Genomic DNA, 21,774 nt, shown 5'->3' with positions numbered 1-21,774 from the left:
TGTGTATTTGTGTGATGGTGAACCTTTTCAATTTTGACTGACTTATACAATCGTAGGTGTCCATACAGCAATCGTGGACAGTATGTGGCACATAAGTTGATTATGATTGCCAGACTCATTCTCTTTTTTTGCTTCTTTGCCTCGAAAAATTGTCCACTTTAGTTAAACTCTACCATAGGGAGTATGAAAAATCTGAGATGACAAAAACAAATGCGAAACTGTAAAGTACCAAATCAAGTTTTTATGTGTCTCTAACATAAATGAATTTCTACCCATTATACTTGTTATCAAGATGAAAAAATAGGTCGAATTTCTTACAGGGAAAGGGAGGCAATTGGGAGGCAGTGCTGCTGTGCCCTGACTCTCTAAAGATTGGCTTTGATGGTGAAAATCTTGGTGGATGTCACCTGAGCTAACTTTTGGACAAGTACAGAGGAACGTCATTATCCGAAGAACACGGGCAGGGAGTAGTTCGTTTGGTTAATTGAATTTTGGATAATCGAATGCTAGATAATCGAGATTCCTCTGTATGTGACATATTTGAAAACTGAGAAAAGGGAGGAAAATAAGCTTAAATGGGGCAAAAATGCTGATTAAAACATTTGAACTTTCAATCACAGAAGCAAGAAGACTCATAAAAGATTTGGATCGATTAATAGATTCATGAAATAAATGTTCCTGAAACTTGCTCCTGCCATTTGCTTAAAGACTTATTAAAGCAAATAAATCTTTGTGCACCAGGATATACAATGTTCTGGACCAAAAGATGTTAGAAATCAAATGTTCCTAGACTTTGTGACCTCTCTTCATGGAAAATCCAGTATGATCCTGTGTCTCGTCATGTGAATTAGTGTACAGGGCATCATTGTACTTCAGTACACAGTTACATTTGTAAACTTGCTAAATGATAGTTCAGGAGAATCTGTTAGGTCCATAAAACTTGCCTGGCTGAAGCATCATGATGAGACATTCCCTGCTCTTACTTTCCCCACTCCTAAAGTCATATAATCTCATGTGATCCTTTTAGTTACATGATCAAAACTTTGTTTAAATATCTCTATTAAATGTCTCCCTTTACTTTTTCTGCATGGAGAAAAATGTCCAGTAATTCTGTTTTACAGTGTACGTAACTGAAGCATTTTAATAATGATATCATTCTAGGTGGGAAGCTTGAACCTTGGGGATTTACCAACTGATACTGAACACCTTAAGAGAAACTCATTTTGCTTTTAATTTTAATTCTAGTTTAAGTTGATTAAGTACATTCATTAAAATTGGTTAAATCCATAAAACAAGGTTAAATAGGCATGGCAGTGCAGGTCATGTGCTGCAACTGAAGTTTGAGGAGAGTATTTTAATAACCAGAGGACCACATTGGCAGTAAATCCCTGCATTTTGAGAAACTTCAGTTCAGAGTTGTTCAGCTGCCATTTGTGGTGTAGTATATGTGGGAGATCAGGAAAGGGAGGGGATTGGATTCAGTCCCAGGGACATATACAGCCTAATGGTGAGACATTCAATCATAGTTAAGCAGTGATATAGATCTAACTTATCTTTATGGGTGGGATTGTGAGATTGCAGTAAAGTAATATAATGACACCCAGATATAATGCTGGAGGAAACTTCACCTTTCTTCTTCTCCAACATATGAGGTTCTTGAAGTGTTTGTGAATGAGAACGAAATACGCAGCATGAATGAACAAAGTGAGTGCAGCACCACTTGGTGGCAATTCAAGAGTAGTGGTGGTGGTGGTTTGGCAGTGAGGATTAGATTACTTACAGTGTGGAAACAGGCCCTTCGGTCCAACAAGTCCACACTGACCCTCTGAAGAGCAACCCACTCAGACCCATTCCCCTACATTTACCCTTTCACCTAACACTATGGGCAAGTTAGCATGGCCAATTCACCTAAGAGGTGGTGCCGTTAAAGAGAAAGATACTATTCTCTGCAGCCATCACTTGGAGTTCTGAAATTTTCTGCTTGCTGCCAGGCTTAAGGATCTCTCCTTTGACTGGTGAGGAACCTTTAAATGGGAGGGAAATAACCAGGTTGTCATTGCCTACAGAGGAGTCAGCAACACGGAGCCAAGAATAAAATTTTTCTACTTGATTGAAGAGTTAGCTCTATGTTAATTGCAGATCTCACTGACCAGATTGTTACCTGTGCTATCCACAGCGATAAATAAATTAGAAGGATAAGAGTTAGTTGGAAGAGTTGGGTGGGAGGCAAAGCCATCAATTTGTGGGACACTGACACCAGTATTGAGAACAAGGGGCTATTTTGTCAAGGTAGACGCCACTTAATCTGGGACCTGTGTCCGATCAAGTAAGTAGGGTGCTTGATGGGCTTGAAATAAAGGGGTCAAAAGGATTCAGGAAAGAATCCATTCAGAGTCTGAAATATCAAAGCTGCAGAACCCAGAAGTGAATTGGGTAAAAATGAGCAGTCAGGAAGGCACAAAACATGCTGCCAAATTATATGTCCAAGTTGAATGGGACATACTAACTAGAGTGACACTAGGGAAAAGAGAAGATAGTTAAAGGCTCTATATTTGAATATGTCAAATGCTCACAATATATAAGTAGATAAATATCATAGATATATTCATCGCACAGATGAAAATTAATGTGTTTGATTCAATATCTACTGTGGAAATATGGTTGCAAAGTGAGCAAAATTAGGGATTAAATATTCCTGATGCTTAATTTAGAAGAGAGAGGCAAAAATGGATTACCAAAAGTGGCTTTTTTGATTATAAAGAACAGGTTAAACGTGTAGAGAGAAGTACTATTAACTCACAAAATCAACTCGGGTGGTATCTTCCAAGGTTTGGAGGTGAGAAAGCAACTTAATTCATTTGTTCTGGCATCGCACAGCCTTACTGTTTTCATGTTCCTGCTGCTGGAAATGAGTTCAGAGTGGGATGGTTCATGCATAACCTTCCTGAACTGCCTCAATGGAATGCTGGACTTCAAAGACCTCAGCTCCTGGTGGGACACAAGAGAGATGGTTCACCCAATAGTTAAACCAATGCAAACAGCCTTAAGTATCAAGACTCCCTTGATCTGCACTGAATTGCTGCATGATTGAGAGATTGCTCATAGAGTAACGGAGTAGCTGCTGAAAGCCAACCCTTGTTCTTCTGTTCTCCCTCTCCCTGCGATACCCAACCCAGACAACCTTCTGCCTCACCAAGAAACCACTTAACTGACACTTTGATCCTTGCCTTCTCATCGGCATTGCCAACTGTGAGCTGAATGGGTCTTCCACCCCCAGGAATTAATTTCAGAGACAGGTCCACCACAGCCCTCCAAGTTAGCTGTTTGGAGGAGAGTGCAGCGAGCATTGTTCTGTTGAGTCCGTTTGAGTGTCTTGTCACTTTCGTGAGCAAGCAAATGAGACATCTGACAAAAGTGAAAAATTCTGCCATCAGAGTCCACTCAGGTTATGCAATGAAACAACAAGACATAGAAATGTGATGGGTGCAGTTTGTAGTGAACAGTGGGAAACCTCAGGAAATTGGAGGCATATTTACCAGTGGTAGTCCTGTAATCTTCATTTGAACTACTTAACCCAACTTTCCAGTAATTATGTGGAGGAAGATAAATGTGTGGCGGATTAAAGCCTGCAAGTGTACTGTCTACCTATAATTGATCCTTGCATAATTTAAGTTATTCATCTGTTTTCAACATTAAATTCCTACTCTCGTCTGTAATTTGCATTGTTTAATTCCAATTAATGGAGAATTTAAATATATCAAATTTGAAAATGAATTTCAAATTATTGGGCATAATCTGTGTAGATGGAAAGAATGTTACTTTAGTTTGGATTGTTTTGAAATCTTAAGTACTTCATTCTGCACCATTAAGTATTTCAAACGTACCAAGGATTATTAATGTAAATTATATTTATTAAAAACTGCTAGTTAATGTCTTTTTATGAATTTTTAAATTGAATAAATGCATGAGATGTGTTTTTCTCAATGATATGAAGTCTATTTAATTAACTTTTCATATGTAAATTGTTTTATCATGAGTCTTAAATATTAACTTTGTCCAGCCTCATTATTTTAAATAAAAATATTTCAAATAGCTTTGGTTTAATGTACATTAGACATATAGTCTAATTTGTGCATTGCATCCTTACAAAGAACTGAAATATGTTTGTCAAGTGCTGTAATCTCCCATGCTTGAGGGCCACATTCATTTTGATAAACTGTCAATTTACCTAAGGATGAACAAAGTGATGATTAATTCAATAGAAACCATTTTCTATCTATTGATTGTTAGAAGCATTAGTTTGTTTTGCAGACTGTGAATGTCTTGATGTGAGGATTTGGTTTCCAGGGTTGATCCGTTGACTTTGCTAACTTATCTGCAGTTAGTGAATTCAGATGTTCTGAAGATATTTTTAAAAGTTTAAATTATAAATGTACTCTTGGGATCCTAATTTAGTTTGAGTAATAAAAGACAGACTTATATTTTATATAAAAATAATTGCATAAATTTAAGAAGCCATCAGTCAAGTACCTTCCAGCTGAACTCCTCCTTTCATTCACTCCCCAAAAGAAGGCTAAAATCAGTTCAGTAAAGCGTTTGCTTCTCTGGTTAATTTACTGCAACATAATCTTTTAATAAGTGGTAAAATGTTGAATTTCTGAATGAGTGATCATTTAATGAATAGTGTTTTACAGATGAAACATAAAATTGAACTGGATTATTCGTGATGACTGTCTGTTGTTTTGCTTTTGATGGTATTTGATATGCTAAAATTTTAACTCATTGCCTAAACCTTAGTGAAGATTTCCTGGAAGTCAAATGCTTTTATTGAAATAGTATAAACTGCCACTTTTTCTCATTAATTTTATTTTTTCTTTCAGGTTTCAAGTGCCCAATTTGCTCAAAATCTGTAGCTTCCGACGAGATGGAGATGCACTTTATAATGTGTCTCAGCAAGCCACGACTCTCCTACAACGGTAATGGACCAAATACTTCTATGCTTGCACTTTGTGTGTTACAGTTTCTTTTGAGAGTTGGCAATAAAAATGCAGCACATTGTCCTATGGAGTGCTTTGTGTTGTCTCCTTGTAGACAATGAGGGTGATATATTGACAGATGACAGAACATAAGCTTGTATTAATAATCCTATTGTTAAGTTTCTGATTTTAGTCATGTGGGAATTGCTGAGCAAGCATTGTATTTTTTGTTCTTGAGAGGAAGAAGAAATCTAAGAGAATCTGATGGATTTCCAGAGGCTTCCCAGGTCATTTTTGTCCTGATATCTTTCTCCATGCCGCCCCTGCAATTACGAGGATACCACAGGTAGCTTCTATGACGCATGCAGAATAGGGAATAATTTCTCTAGAGAGAAGAGGTAGTTGTTATAATCACCACTAAAAATTTGAGAATACAACTGGTCCATTGAAATAGCTACGAAAATATACTGCACCCATTTGCTGTGTGCAGATGTTTTGATACTTGGATGTTGATAGATTGAAAGTTGGGCATCCTCCATGTCTCTTGGACAAAATTTCTTTGATGTTTACTTCATCCTATCAAAATAAAATCACAATAGTAGTCGTACTGTTTTTGTTGCATATCTGATCATTTCCATATATTTGTAATCTCTATACAAAACTGGACTGACACGTTTACTGTGAATCCTATGGTAACTTAACATCTGTCTGTCAACCTCCAATCTGGTGCTGTCTAATTCAACATCTGTCAAAACTATCAATGCAAGAGATGGATAATTGGAACCGTCAATGTTACCTCCATCAATGATGCTGATTTTATTGCTATGCTAGGGAATAAGTCATCAATGAGAAAATACAGAACTGATATTTTCTGTTCCACTGGGCCCTGCCACATTTCAAATTGAAGCCTTGGTAAAGGTAAAAATGGATCCAACTCCTGGTCTTATATGGAGCATTGGTTCCCTTGTAAATCCTTGCCATATTTTGGGTGAGAGAAACACAGGTTTTAGTCCATATGGTTGAAAGTATAGCCTGGACAATTATTATTTGAGATTTGTGTTACTGACGTTATCTCCATAGTTGCCAAAAATCAGAGGGACCAGTGCTGACAAGTAATATGGAATTAATAAACTGTTGGAATTTAACAATGATATTAATTAACTGGAAAGTTTTTGTTTGCTGGAACAGAACTTGAGTATTGCCAACAAAAGACACACACACACACACACTCTTTGTCAAAGCTTTTCCTTTTGCACTCAGAATCATAGATTCATAGACCCTTCAATCTGAATTAGTACTGGCAAAAATATACTACTACCTAGCCCCGTCACACACTAAACCCATAGCTTTGAAAGTTATGACCCTTTAAATTTTAAAAGTATTTCCTTAAAGGTTGTGAGGTTACCTACCTCAAATATCCTCCCAGACCCCCACCACATTTTGGGTAACAAAAAAAGTTTTCCTCAAATTCCCTCTCTGCTTCCTGCCTTTCATTTTAACAGTATATCCTTTTGTTTTTGATCCTTTAACAAAGAGGGACATCTGCTTTCTATCCACTGTGTGGATACAAGTGGAATACTGCATGCAATTTTGGTCACCCTGCTATAGGAAGGATATTATTAAATTGAAGAGGGTTCAGAAAAGATTTACAAGGATGCTACTGGGACTAGAGGTTTGAGTTATAAAGAAAGGCTGGATAGGCAGGGACCTTTTTCACTGGAGCGCAGGGGTGACCTTATAGCGGTTTATAAAATCATGAGGGGTACACATAAGGTAAACAACAAAGGTCTTTTCCCCAGGGTACGAAAGTTTAAAACTAGAGGTCATAATTTTAAGGTGAGATGCGAAAGATATAAAAAGGACCCGAGGAGCAACTTTTTCACACAGTGCATTGCAACATTTAAAAAATACTTGGATTGGTTTATGCAGAGGAAAGGTTTGGAGGGATATGGGCCATACCCAGGCAATTAGGATTAGTTTAGTTTGGGCAACTTGATTCTGCATGGACAAGTTGGACCAAAGGGTCCATTTCCATGCTGTATGACTCAATGTAATCCAAGATGGAGGACGGGAAAATTGTGGCTATAAGAGCTGCTCCTTTTTTTTTTTGAGTGAGTTTAGGTGTTGAAGCGAATTTCCTCGAATTTCAGAAGCAGTAAATCCTGTTTTATAAGTTGTTGCATTGTTTTGGAACTTTGAGGGAAAAAAATCAAAACGACGGTACTTTTAAAAAGAGGAAGAGAGACATGGTCAGTGAGAGAGTGAGACAAAGAATCTGCACAGCTACCGCCTTTGTTATTCGAGTTCAAATATTTCTGGTCATTGGAGTGCATCTAAGAAATATTAACAAGCAGTGAAATTTACAGCTGACCTTGGAGGAACTTTTGTGGGAGAGCTCACAGCATAGGAGCAGATATTGGAGAGTAGAGTGGGTTCTTTTTGGCTGTATGTTTTATTAAGATTTTTTTTGATTAAAATATTTTAAAAATATGTAAAACTTAGGTACTAAGTTACCCTGGAGCAGTGTTTTTTTTTAGAGCAGTAAGACTGTTATATTTTCTGCGTCTGTAAATTGTTAAACTGCAAAAAAAGGCCTTTAGTAGAATGGTGTGCTTTTCCTGTCAGATGTGGGAGATTAGAGAGAATTTCCATGTTACTGATGGTTATGCCTGTAGTAAGAGGATTTGCAACAAAACACAATCAGATTGCATGGATCAATTGGAGCAACAGTGAGGAATTTACAGGAGCTAGGGGTTGTAATGGATGGCAATTATAGGAAAGGAGCAAAACTGCAGACCGTCGCATAGATGGATTACTACCAGGAAAGGTAGGAGAGGGAAGTACGTAGTACAGGGGTCCACTGTGGCTATCCCTAATTTGACCAAGTATGCTGTTTTGCAAAACCAAGGGGGTGGTGTAGCATAAACAGCCAAGTTTGTGTTACCAAGATTGGCTGTAATGTAACGAGGGGTATGTCCGGTTCTGAGCTATCACTTATGATAGGGATTGTCTAGTCGGAGGCACAGACAGACGTTTCTGCCGCTGACAGTGAGAAATCAAAATAGTGTGATGCCCCCTTGGTGCCAGGATCAAGGATGTCTTAGAGAGTGCAGAATATTCTCAAAAGGGAGTGATACCAGTAGGAGGTGGTTGTACACATTGGAGCTAATGACGTAGGAAGGAAAAAGGATGACATTCTGTCAGGAAGTTAAAGAGACCCTTGAGGTTGTAATATCTGGATTACTCCCAGTGCAATGACCTAGCGAGGGTAGGATTAGGAGGCTAGAGCAGATGATTGTGTGGCTGAGGAACTGGTGCAGGGGAGAAGGGTTCACATTTTTGGATCATTGGAAACTCTTCTGGAGTAGAAGTGACTGGTGGAAGAAGGATGGATTACACCTGAACTGGAAGGGGACTAATATACTGGTAGGAGAACTAGAGCTGCTCGAGAGGATTTAAATTAAAGTGGGAGGGAGGGGGTGACCCAGGGAGTTAGTGAGGAAAGAGATCAGTCTGAAATTGGTCTGAGGAGCAAGTCAAAGTCAAGACAGGCAGGAACAAAGGAAAGAATGAGGTAAGACTGATAAATCAAACTGCATTTATTTCAATCCAAGAGGCCCAACAGGGAAGACAGATGAACTTAGGGCATGATTAAGAACATGGGACTGGGATAACACAGCAGTTGCAGAGATGTGGCTCAGGGATGGATAAGACTGGCAGCTTAATGTTCCAGGATACAAGTGCTATAGGCAGGTATAGAAAGGGAGGCAAGAGAGGAAGGGGAGTGACATTTTTGAGAAGCGATAACACTACGGCTGTACTCAGGAAGGATATTCTTGGGAATACATCCAGGGAAGTTATTTGGATGGAACTGAGAAATAAGAAAGTGATGATCACATTATCGGGATTGTACTATAGACCTTGCAATACTCTGCAGAAAATTGAGAAATAAGTTTGTAAGGAGGTCTCCGTTATCTGAGAGAATAATAGGTGATTATGGCAGGGGATTAACTTTGCAAATGTAGACTGGGACTGCCATAGTGTTAAGGGTTTGGATGGAGAAGAATTTGTTAGGTGTGTACAAGAAATTTTTGAGTCATTATGTGGGTGTACCTACTAGGGAGAGTGCAAAACCTGACCTCCTTTTGGGAAATAATGCAGGGTAGATGACTGAGGTGTCAGTGGGGGAGCACTTTGGGGCCAGCAACCATAATTCAATTAGTTTTAAACTAATGAAGGAAAAGGTTAGACAGAATTTAAAAGTTTAAAGTTCTAAATTGAAGGACAATCTTGACGGTATTAGGCAAGAAATTTCAAAAGTTGATTGAGGCGGATGTTTGCAGGTAAAGGGATGGCTGGAAAATGGGAAACTTTCAAAAATGAGGTAACAGAGTCCAGAGACAGTATGGATGAAAGGCAAGACTGGTAGGTGTAAGGAATGCTGGGACTAGAAAATCTGAGGTTTTGGTTACGAATATGAAGGAAGCATATGCCAGGTATAGACAGCAGGGATCGATTGAATCCTTAGAGTCTAAAGGCATTAGGAGTATACTGAAGAGGTGAATCAGGAGGGCAAAAAGGGGACATGAGATAGATTTGGCAACTAGGGTTAAGGAAAATTCAAAGTGATTTTATAAGTACATTGAGGACAAAAGGATAACTGGGGAAAGAATAGGACCTTTCAAAGATCAGCAAGGCAACCTGGGTGTGGAACCGCAGGAGATGGAGGAGATACTAAACAAATATTTTACATCAGTGTTTACTGTGGAGAAGAATATGGAAGATATCGGAAATAGATGGTGGCATCCTGAAAAATGTCCGTATTACGGAGGAGGTGCTGGATGTCTTATATGCATAAAGGTAGATAATTTCCAAAGACATGATCATGTGTACCCTAGAACTCTGTGGGAAGCAGGGGAAGTGATCGCTGGGCCCCTTGCTGAGATATTTATATCATCAATAGTCACAGGTGAGATGCCAGCAGACTGGAGGTTGGCTAATGTGGTGCCACTCTTTCAGAAAGGTGGTAAGGAAAAGCCATGGAACTATACACAGGTGAGCCTGACGTTGGTGGTGGTCAGGTTATTGGAGGGAATCCAGAGGGACAGGAGGCACAATGAAATGCTGTGTCTTGCGAACAATACAGGCTGATCGCATAGATAAGTAAATAATAAGTAAACAGTGGCAAAAACAATAACAGGCGAATGTTAAGAATTTGAGAGTCCATTCAGTATTCTATCAGTAGGGTAGAAACTGTTTCGAAACTGGCTGGTGCGTGTGTTCAGGCTTCTGTACCTTCTCCCCAATGGTAGAGCTTGTAGAAAAACATTGCCAGGGTGGGAAGGATCTTTGAGAATTCAGGCGGCCTTTCTTTGACAGCGGGCCTGGTAGATGGATTCTATAGATGGGAGGTTGGCCTTTGTGATTGTCTGGGCCGAGTTCACCACTCTCTGTAACCGTCTCTGATCTTGAGTGGCACAGTTGCCATACCAGGTAGTGATACATCCAGACAGAATGCTCTCGATGGCACACCTGTAAGAGTTGGCAAGGGTATTCACTGGCATGCCAAATTTCTTCAGCTGCCTGAGGAAGAAGAGACATTGTTGGGCCTTTGTAACCAGTGCATCTACATGAAAAGTCTCAAAGCTTGTTATGGATGACCACACCCAGGAGCTTGACACATTCTCTGCTTGTTCCACCTCTGTGCTGTTAATGTGTAGGGGGGCATGACGAACATCCTGCCGAAAGTCAATAATGAGTTCCTTGGTTTTGCTGCCATTGAGAGCTTGGTTGTTCTCAGTGCACCATTTTTCCAGGTCTTCCATGTCTGAAGTCTGTTTCATCGCCATCTAAGCTTCAACCAACTATGATGGTGTCATCAGCAAACTTGTAAATGGCATTAGCCTGGTATTTGACGATGCAGTCATGGCTATACAGTGAGTACAGTAGGGGACTGAGTGCGCACCCCTGGGGGTTCCAGTGTTGTATTAGTGAGGATGAAAGTCTGAGAAAAAATACACGAAATGAATTGAACTAAATTGAATGAAGAAATTATTAATGTTGTTCCATTAATTCCTTTTCACATTTATCACCTATACGATGTCAGTTTGTCCAGAATATCTGAATGTACTGTAATAAGCCATTGTATGAAGTGTTCAATAAAGACTCTTTTAGTGCTCTTAATCAAATGGGAGAGAGGTTTTCTATTAAGATAAAGGTGTGCTGCAAATATGATTACATTTGATGAGTGCAATGTCTAATTGCTCAACATTAAAAAAAATCAGAAGAACTGTGGTAATACTCAAGCTAATCTCAATTTGGTCATAATCCACTTTCCTGCCTTCTCCTCATAACCCTTCAACCCTCCTCAAATTTAATCCATGTCCCAGCATCCAACACACTCAGGGTGGTGAATTCCACAAATTTACAACATCTTGAGAGAAGTAATTTTATGTTTTAAATCTGCTACCTCTTATTCCAAAACTGTGACTCACTTGTTCTGGATTTCCCCACAAGAGGAGACATCCTCTCCCTTTGTCTACCTTATCAATTCCTTTTGCATCTTCTACACCTGAAGTAACTATATGAAGGCTGGGTCCCGTCACCCTTTAATTACTAGTGCACAGTACACTGACTGTGGCCAGCTTCAAATGAGGAGATTGTAATCTCCTGGTTATATTGGTCAGCCAAGGCTTTCCTGATTGGGGTTGTTAACCTGGGCCAATCAAGAGCCTTGTAGTCAACGAGGTCCACCTGGTCCCAATCACTCCACTTCAATTACAACTCCTCCTCTTCACAACTCTGGCGAATATAGGCTTAAACTGCTCAATTTCTCTACAAGGCAAACTCCTCAACTCTGAAATCAGTTAGTGAATCTCCTCTTAACTGCCTCTAGTGCTACTGTGTCATCCTCAATTAAGGAGACCAAAGCTCCAAGTGTGTCTCACTATTACTTTATGAAATAAGTGTTTAAACCATAATGGTGTGCTACTGGAATAATTGATTTTGATTAATTTAATGGCAGAGGTGATGGCTGGTACAATTGCAACGATGGGTATATAAATAGGAAGGGTTTGGAGGGCTATGGGCCGGGTGCTGGCAGGTGGGACTAGATGGGGTTGGGATATCTGGTCAGCATGGACAGGTTGGACCGAAGGGTCTGTTTCCATGCTATACATCTCTATGACTGATAGTGATAATGTCATTGAATTAGTAATCCAGGGCCCCAGATTAGTGTTCTGGGGATGAGGGTTTGAATCTCACCATGGCAAGTGGTAAAATTTGGATGTATTAAAAATGTGGAATGTAAGGCTAGTTCACTGTGATGGAACCATTGCTGATTGTTGTTAAAAAACATTGTTCACTAAAACCTTTAGGGAAGGAAATCTGTCATCCTTACCTGGTCCAGCCTTCATGTGACTCCAGATCCACAGCAATGTGATTGATTTTTTTTTTGTTAACTGCCTCTGGGCAGTTAAGAATGGATGCTTATACCATGAATGACTCTTTTTTTAAAAAAAGTCTAAATATTACTGCAGAATAGTTTAGTTTGCATTATTATTGCAAATAGGACTGGTAATTTATAATTTGTGGGGAGCTTTATGCTGTGTTCCTATACCGTTATGACTGTGACTGTGTCATGTGAAATGATTTACAGTTTATAGTGAGAAGAAACTTGTGCAGCTGAAAGGTTTGAATGTAACCCAAAGTTCAGGCAGCATTAGTTACAAAATGGTGAAAAAGATTCAACTTAGGCAACAAGAGTTAACATTTCAAATCTGTAACCTTTCATCAAAGCTGGGAAACGTTAGAGGTTTGGATAAGATAAGGACGACAGGAAAGTTTTGATGGAGTGGAAGATAGGGAGTATTGAATTTCAGAAAAAAATTGTCCTTCATTGCCAAGAGGGAAGAAAAGAAATGAAGCAGAAGGGCACACCAAGAGTAGGTGTGCTCCTGGAAGAATGAGACAAAACTGAAATAAGTAAAAGTGAACATAGAGTCAAAGAGATGTATAGTATGGAAACAGACCCTTCGGTCCAATCTGTCCAGATATCCCAATCCAATCCAGTCCCACCTGCCAGCACCCGGCCCACATCCCTCCAAACCCTTCCTATTCATATACCCATCCAAATGCCTCTTAAATGTTGCAATTGTTCTAGCCTCCACCACTTCCTCTGGCAGCTCATTCCATACACGTACCACCCTCTGCGTGAAAAAGTTGCCCCTTAGGTCTCTTTTATATCTTTCCCCTCTCACCCTGAACCTATGCCCTCTAGTTCTGGACTCCCCAAACCAAGGAAAAAAACTTTGTCTACTTATCCTATCCATGCCCGTTCATAATTTTGTAAACCTCTATAAGGTCATCCCTCAGTCTCTGATGCTCCAGGGAAAACAGCCCCAGCCTGTTCAGCCTCTCCCTGTAGTTCACATCCTCCAACATCCTTGTAAATCTTTTCTGAACCCTTTCAAGTTTTACAAAATTCATGTATCGCTGGACATTGAAGTGCATCTGGGAAAATTAACAAACAGTGAAATTCACAACTAATTTTGGAGGAAGTGTTGGGCAAAGTTCACAGCACAGAATCAGATAAGTTAATTGTTTTAAGTCTGTCCAAGAGAAAGGCTGCAGTAAGTGGGTACAGTGGATTCTTTCTTGATTATATGTTTTTGGAGATAAGTCTCTTGATTAAACTTCAAATATAAGCCATAGCTATTAACTTAACCTGGGGCAGTGTTTGTAGAGGAGGTGTTATGTTCTGGGTCTGTAGATTGTGAAGGAGCAAAAATGACCTTTGCAATGATACGTACTACTTCTTGTCAGATGTGAGAGTTCATCTTTTATCACAACATCTTTCCGATAGGAAGGAGACCAGTATTGCACGCACTATTCCAACAGTGGCCTATACAATATTCTGTACAGCCGCAACATGACCTCCCAACTCCTGTACTTAATACTCTGACTAATAAAGGAATGCATACCAAACGCCACCTACACTTTCCTATCTACCTGCGACTCCACTTTCAAGGAGCTATGAACTTGCACTCCAAGGTCTCTTTGTTCAGCATCATTCCCTAGGACCTTACCACTAAGTGTATAAGTCCTGCTAAGATTTGCTTTCCCAAAATGCAGCACCTCACATTTATCTGAATTAAACTCCATCTGCCACTTCTCAGCCCATTGGCCCATCTGGTCCAGATCCCATTGTAATCTGAGGTACCCTCTTCGTTGTCCACTACACCTTCAATTTTGGTATCATCTGTAAACTTACTAACTGTACCTCTTATGCTCACATCCAAATCATTTATGTAAATGACAAAAAGTAGAGGGCCCAGCATCGATCCTTATGGCACTCCACTGGTCACAGGTCTCCAGTCTGAAAATCTACCCTCCACCACCACTTTCTGTCTTCTATCTTTGAGCCAGTTCTGTATCCAAATGGCTAGTTCTCCCTGTATTCCATGAGATCTAACTTTGTTAATCAGTCTCCCATGGGGAACCTTGTCGAACGCCTTACTGAAGTCCATATAGATCACATCTACTGCTCTGCCCTCATCAATCTTCTTTGTTACTTCTTCAAAAAACTCAATCAAGTTTGTGAGACATGATTTTCCACACACAAAGCCATGTTGACTATCCCAAATCAGTCCTTGCCTTTCCAAATATGTGTACATCCTGTCCCTCAGGGTTCCCTCCAACAGCTTGCCCACCACTGAAGTCAGGCTCACCGGTCTGTAGTTCCCTTGCTTGTCTTTACCCCCTTCCTAAACAGTGACACCATGTTTGCCAACCTTCAGTCTTCCACCACCTCACCTGTGACTATCGATGATACAAATATCTCAGCAAGAGGCCCAGCAATCACTTCTCTAACTTCCCACAGTGTTCTTGGGTACACAGTAGAACAGGCCCTTCAGCCCTTGATGTTGCGCCGACTGTGAACTAATCTAAGCCCAACTCCCTACATATCCATGTCATCCATGTGCTTATCCAAGAACTGTTCAAATGCCCCTAATGTGGCTGAGTTATCTACATTGGCAGGCAGGGCATTCCATGCCCTTACCATTCTCTGAGTAAAGAACCCACCTCTGACATCTATCTTAAATCTATCACCCCTCAATTTGTAGCTCTGCCCCCTCATACCAGCCAACATCATCATCCCAGGAAAAAGACTCTCCCTGTCCACACTATTTAATCTCTGATCATCTTGTATGTCTCTTTTAAATCCCCTCTTGGCCTCCTTCTCTCCAGTGAGAACAAACCAAGTCCCTCAGCCTTTCCTCATAAGAACCTTCCCTCCAGACCTGGTAAATCTCCTCTGCACCTTTTCCAATGCTTCCACATCCTTCCTGTAATGGGGTGACCAGAACTGTACTCAATATTCCAAGTGAGGCCACACTAGCATTGCGTACAGTTGCAGCATGGCATCATGGCTCCGGAACTCAGTCCCTCTACCAGTAAAATCTAACACACTGTTTGCCGCCTTAACAGCACTATCAACCTGGGTGGCAACTTTCAGGGATCTATGTACACAGGCACTAAGATCCCTCTGCACATCCACACTATAAAGAATCTTTCCATGACTCAGTATTTTGCCTTTCTGTTGTTCTTACTAAAGTGAATCACCTCACATTTATCTATATTGACTCCATTGATGCTGCCTGACCTGCTGCGCTTTTCCAGCAACACATTTTTAAGCTCCATTTGCTACCGCTCAGCCTAGTTCTGCAGTTTATCCAAGTCCAACTGCAATCTGCAACATTCTTCCACACTGTCTACCACTCCACTGACTTTAGTGAGTTTGCAGACGACACTAACCCATCCACTTATGCCTGCGTCCAACTTACTTATAAAAATGACAAACAGCAGTGGTCCCAAAACAGATCCTTGTGGCACACCACTAGTAACCAGACTCCAGGCTGCATATTTTCCATCAACCACCACTCGCGTCTTCTTGCAGAAAGCCAGTTTCTAATCCAAACTGCTAAATCATCGTCAATCCCATGCGTCTGCATTTTCTCCAAAAGCCTACCATGTAGAACCTTATCAAAGGCTTTACTGAAGTCCATGTTCACCACATTAACTGCCCTACCCTCATCCACGTGCTTGGTCACCTTCTCAAAAAAACTCCACGAGGTTTATGAGATATGACCTTCCCTTGATGAAACCACGTTGACTATCTGCAATCAAATTGTTTGCTGAATGATTATAAATCCTATCTCTTGTAATCCTTTCCAAAACTACTACTACAACAGACATAAGGCTTATCTGGTCTATAATTACCTGGGTCATCTCTACTGCCCTTGAACAATGGTACAACATTTGCAATCCTCCAGTCCTCTGGTATTAAACCTGTAGACAATGACGACTCAAAGATCAAGGCCAAAGGCTCTGCCATCTCTTCCCTAGCTTCCCAGAGAATCCTTGGATAAATCCCATCTGGCCCAGGGGACTTATCTACTTTCACATCTTCTGGAATTGAAGATAAGAGTTAACTGCCTGAAATTGTTGAACTCAATTTTTACTCCAAAGAGCTGCAAACTACTTAGTTGAAAGATAAGGTCCTCGTGCTGAAAGCTTAGCTTGAGCCTCACGAGAACAGTATGGTCACTGAGGACAGAAATGTTGGTGTGACACCAAGAATTGAGACCAGTGTCATGCTTGCAGACAGAAAAATTCTACATTGCAGCTGATTTGAAGTTAGATCACTGAGACACTGGATGCTATCAATGCCATTATTGTGCAATGGGTTTTCCATTGATATATGCTGTCCCTGCAGAATGTATTCAAGCTCTTCAGGTTAGGAATATCAAAATTAACTTGAATCTTTTGGATTTGATTTCTGTTCCCCTAAAGCAAATGAATTATCTAGCATTTGACTGTTACTTTAAGAAGAAGGATTTTGAATGCAACATACTGTTGCTCTCTCAAAGTATAAATAATATGCTAAAAGCACTTCAGATCTCATACCTGAGACCTAGCAGTGGGATAGACCAGTTGGATTAATAAGAGCGGTGAGAGGATTTATCCACAGATTGCTTCATTAAAGTCAGCATGGATTTTTTTTTGAGTCTACATGCTAATTCAAAGCCTTTCAATTTAAAGTACTCCTGCTCCCATCACAGCAGTACTCCTTTCTATTAAATCTGAAATGAGCGCTGCATTCTATTTTGAAGTCTTTCATATCCAACGTGAAGGTTTGTTTCTATTTGTCCTATAAAAAGGAACTGGAATTTGTTCAAACCTCCTCGGGTCTAGAATAGAGTGGTGCTGGAAAAGGATGCTGCCTGAACTGCTGTGCTTTTCCATCACCACTCTAATATAGACTCTGGTTTCCAGCATCTGCAGTCATTGTTTTTACCTCAAACCTCCTGGGGTGCAGTGACGAATTAACATGCATAAAGGGTGCATGACAGTACAGCTGTTTTGTGCGGGCAGCTGCTGCTATTGTGTAACATCAGGTTTCTTCTGAGATTTTCTGGTAGAATTGACTAGTTAGAAATTCCATTCCAGATAAATATAGCAGATTATAGAATACAAACAGTCTAGCATTTCCAACTTTTGACCACCGGAATGGAAATGTTATGTTTTAACTTTAACTAGATTTCAGAATTTTCATACTTTTAGAACATTTTGCAAGGAACGACCTAGTATATATTTTGGGATTTGATTTCAATGTTGAGATAGACAGATGTGGGTAAGTTTTGTCGAAGTAATTATTTAAAAATTATTCTGAACAATCTGTAGTCAAGTGCAGATGCAGAAGGAGCACTTGTAGTGTTAATGGATAAAATGTATACTGTTTATTTAATCACCAATAAGAGTAAATACATCAAGGCCATTGGTTAAGTTTTGACCTCAGCACAGAAAATTCATGGTGTCAGTTCAGAATCATCAGGAGTTGAGTTCTGTCCTGTTTCAGCAAAATCAGTTATTATAGAATAGAATAGATTAGATTAGATTCCCTACAGTGTGGAAACAGGCCCTTCGGCCCAACAAGTTCACACCGACCCTCCGAAGAGCAACCCACTCAAACCCATTTCCCCTCTGACTAATGTTCCTAACATTGTGGGCAATTTAGCACAACCAATTCACCTGACCTGCACATCTTTGGATTGTGGGAGGAAACTGGAGCACCCAGAAGAAACCCACGCAAACACTGGGAGAATGTGCAAACTCCATACAGACGGTCACCCAAGGCTGGAATTGGACCTGGGAGCTGAAGCTCTTTGTGGAACTTCCAAGGCAGGGGAGTTTGGAAAGAGATCTTAAAGTTAAAACTGAAAATGTTTAAACAGTCAGAATAGTGAAAGGTCATGCCACCTAGTCAGAAAGACATTATGGTAAAATTTCAGCCATAGTTCAGGAAATAAATTAGGAGCTGTCAGTTAAGTAAACTGGAATAATTGAAATAGAAATCAAATCTGTCTGGAATTGAATATCTGTAAAAGAATAATGTTGGTAACTGGGGTTGAGCTTTGTTTTAAGGTATTTCAGTTGTACAGTAATGAATGTTATTTGGGTGTACATATAGAATAGCTCTGTTTTCTTTTGTGGAATAAACTTGTATCCTGCAGTTTCATGTCAGTGTGTTTCTGTGACTAACCACTGGGGTAATTAACTGCAGAAATTAAACGTATGATCTATCAAGTCAGGTTTCATAGAGTCATAAAGATGTACAACATGGAAACAGACCTTTCGGTCCACCGTCCAAGCCGACCAGCTATCTCAACCCAATCTAGTCCCACCTGCCAGCACCTGGCCCATATCCCTCCAAACCCTTCCTATTCATATACCCATCCAAATGCCTGTTAAATGTTGCAATTGTACCAGCCTCTACCACTTCCTCTGGCAGCTCATTCCATACACGTACAACCCTCTGAGTGAAAAAGTTGCCCCTTAGGTCTCTCTTATATTTCACTGTTTGTTAATTTTCCTGAACACACTCCGATGTCCAGCGATACATGAATTCAAAACAGCAAAGGCAGTCTCGCTCTCGCTCTCGCTCTCGCCCGCTCTCGCTCTCGCTCTCCCCCGCTCTCGCTCGCGCGCTCTCGCTCTCGCTCTCTCTCTCTCTCTCTCTCTCTCTCTCTCTCTCTCTCTCACTCTTTCCCCCCCCCCCCCCCGCCTCCCCCTGCACTGTCCTCACCATGTCCTTCCTTTGTCTGTTGTTCTTCCTTTTAAAACTGCTGTTGTTTTGACTTTTTTTTTCCCAAAGTTCCAAAACAATGCAATAGCATATAAAACAATAATTGCTGCTCCTGGAATTCAAGGAAATCATCTCCAGCACCTAAAATACCTCAAAAAAAGGAGCAGCTTTTACAGCCAGAAATTTTTACCGCCCTACATCTTGGATTACCCAGAAAGCATTCAAACTGGGATTAATTTGTTCAGCCCCATCATAAAATATAGAAATCGGCCATTCAGACTGTCAAGTCTTTTTTGCCATTCATGAAATCATGACTGATCAGTAATCCTCAACTTCACTTTCCTGTCTTTGCCTTACAACCCTGATTTCCTTCCTGCTTAAAAATTTGTTATTCACAGTCTTAAGTATACTTAATTATTTAGCCTCAATAACCCTTTTTTTTGGTAAAGAATTCCACAGATTCATAACCTGCTAAGAGAAGAAATTTCTCTTCTCTGTCTTAAGTATGTGACCCCTTATTCTGAGATTATACCTTCTGGTCCTAAAGTCCTCACATGAGGAGAGAAAAGACCTTTCCACAATTAACCTGTTATGACCCCTAAGAAGCATGTATTCTTCAATAAGTTGCCTCTTATTCGATGCATACAGGCCTTTGTACTCAATCTTAGTTCCCCCATACCTGGAATCAACCAAGTGAACTTTCTGTGGCCCCCAGTGCCAGTTCATCTTTTTTGAGATAATGGAACTAAATTTTTTTCACAGTATTCTAATGTGAAGTAGTCTAGAATATCGAAGTAGACTAGAGCCTTAAGTACCTTTAGCAAGACTTACCTTTATACTCCATTCCCTTTGAAATAAAGCCCATTCTTATTACCTGCTCAAACTTGTAAGCTAGCTTTTTGTGATTTATCCACAAAGCCTTCCAGATCTCTCCCTGCTGGAGTCCTTCTCTATTGAAATAATATTCAGCTCCACTATTCTTCCTGCTAAAGTGCTTTACCTCATTTTCCAACACTATATTCCATGTACTTCCAGCACCATGGGCCATACTTTAAGCCACCATTAAGTGGCTTAAAGTATGGCATCTTTTTCAAATGCCTTCTGGAAATCTAAACATATTACATCTGCATCTCCTTTTATCCTACTTGTTATCTCCTCAAAGAATTTTAATAACTTCATGTATGTTTTTCCTTCATGAAGCTGTATTTACTCCGATTAATTATAATATGTATTCCTAAATGCTTTGTGATTACATCATTTAAAATGGACTGTTATGTTTTCCCAATAACTGTTGGTAAGTTAACTGGCCTGTTGTTTCCTTTCCTTTTAACTGAGTCTGTTTATTTATTAAATAAATAATCCTTTGGGACCTTTCTAGAATCCAAGTATTCTTCGAAGATTACTGTCAGAGCATTCATTATTTCTGTAGTTACTTCTTTTAATATCCTATGATGCATCCCATCAGATCCGGGAGACATATTGGTCTTTAGCTCATTTGTTTTCCTTGTACATTTTCTCTAGTGATAGTTATTGTATTTATTTCCTGTCCTCCTTTGCCCCTTAAATATTTTAATATTTTTGGAATGCTATTGATGCCGCCTTCTGTGAAGACTGATGCAAAGTACTTATCTAATTACTTTGCCATTTCCTAGATCCCCATTATTATTTTCCCAACCTCCGTTTTCTGAAGGGACCAGTGTTCATTTTGACCTCTCGCTTTTCCTTTTTAAATATTTAAGGAAGTAATCAAGTGGGATCGTACAGTTTATATCATATTTCAAATGGGATTTGAAGTACTACTGTAATTCTTCATTGTGATTCAAAGATACCTTTCCCAAGACACACCAGGAGTCAGGTCTCTGAATGGGATCTTGTGATATTGTCTTCAGTGGCTTAAGTTCATTTTCCTTATCAGTCATCTGAAACTCATTGGACAATGTAATTTGTGATGATTGCCTTCACTATGTGTATATTTTCATGCATAGTCATAGAGATGTACAACATGGAAACAGACCCTTCTGTCCAACCCGTCCATGCCGACCAGATATCCCGACCCAATCAAGTCCCACCTGCCAGCACCTGGCCCATATCCCTCCAAACCCTTCCCATTCATATACACATCCAAATGTCTTTTAAATGTTGCAATTGTACCAGCCTCCACCACTTCCTCTAGCAGCTCATTCCATACACGTACCACCCTCTGTGTGAAAAAGTTGTCCCTTAGGTCTCCTTTATATCTTTCTCCTCCCACCCTAAACCTATGCCCTCCAGTTCCCCAACCCCAAGGAAAAGACTTTCTGTTTATCCTATCCATGCCCCTTATGACTTTGTAAACCTCTATAAAGTCACCCCTCAGCCTCTGACGCTCCAGGGAAAACAGCCCCAGCCTGTTTGGCCTCTCCCTATAGCTCAAACCCTCCAACCTTGGCAACATTGTAAATCTTTTCTGAACCCTTTCAAATTTCACAACATCTTTCCAATAGGAAGGAGACTTTTCCTGAAAATGAAGGAGGGTAAGGTAAAGATTACAGGATGGGTATACCTGAATCGCAACAAGGGTGTGATTTAGTTATTAAGTTAAACACAGCTTGGTTGACTGTTCTGATGCTTTAATAACTTCTCATTAGAGATCTTGTTGCTGCTAAAAATGAG

General features: G+C 40.1%; 1 protein-coding gene across 1 annotated transcript in view; it reads left to right on the top strand.

The window, feature by feature from the left end:
- znrf1 (zinc and ring finger 1) overlaps positions 1-21,774 on the top strand; it is a 257,590-nt gene that overhangs the window by 128,789 nt on the left and 107,027 nt on the right. Inside the window, exon 3 of the mRNA XM_060838197.1 lies at positions 4,881-4,976. Within this exon, the coding sequence (XP_060694180.1) occupies positions 4,881-4,976 (96 nt within the window). The remainder of the gene's footprint in view (positions 1-4,880; positions 4,977-21,774) is intronic.

This window comes from Hemiscyllium ocellatum, chromosome 17, assembly GCF_020745735.1.
Source record: "Hemiscyllium ocellatum isolate sHemOce1 chromosome 17, sHemOce1.pat.X.cur, whole genome shotgun sequence".
NCBI classification, from domain to species: domain Eukaryota; kingdom Metazoa; phylum Chordata; class Chondrichthyes; order Orectolobiformes; family Hemiscylliidae; genus Hemiscyllium; species Hemiscyllium ocellatum.
The sequence above is the reverse complement of the archived record's forward strand: the minus strand, read 5'-3'. Positions and strand labels throughout refer to the sequence as shown.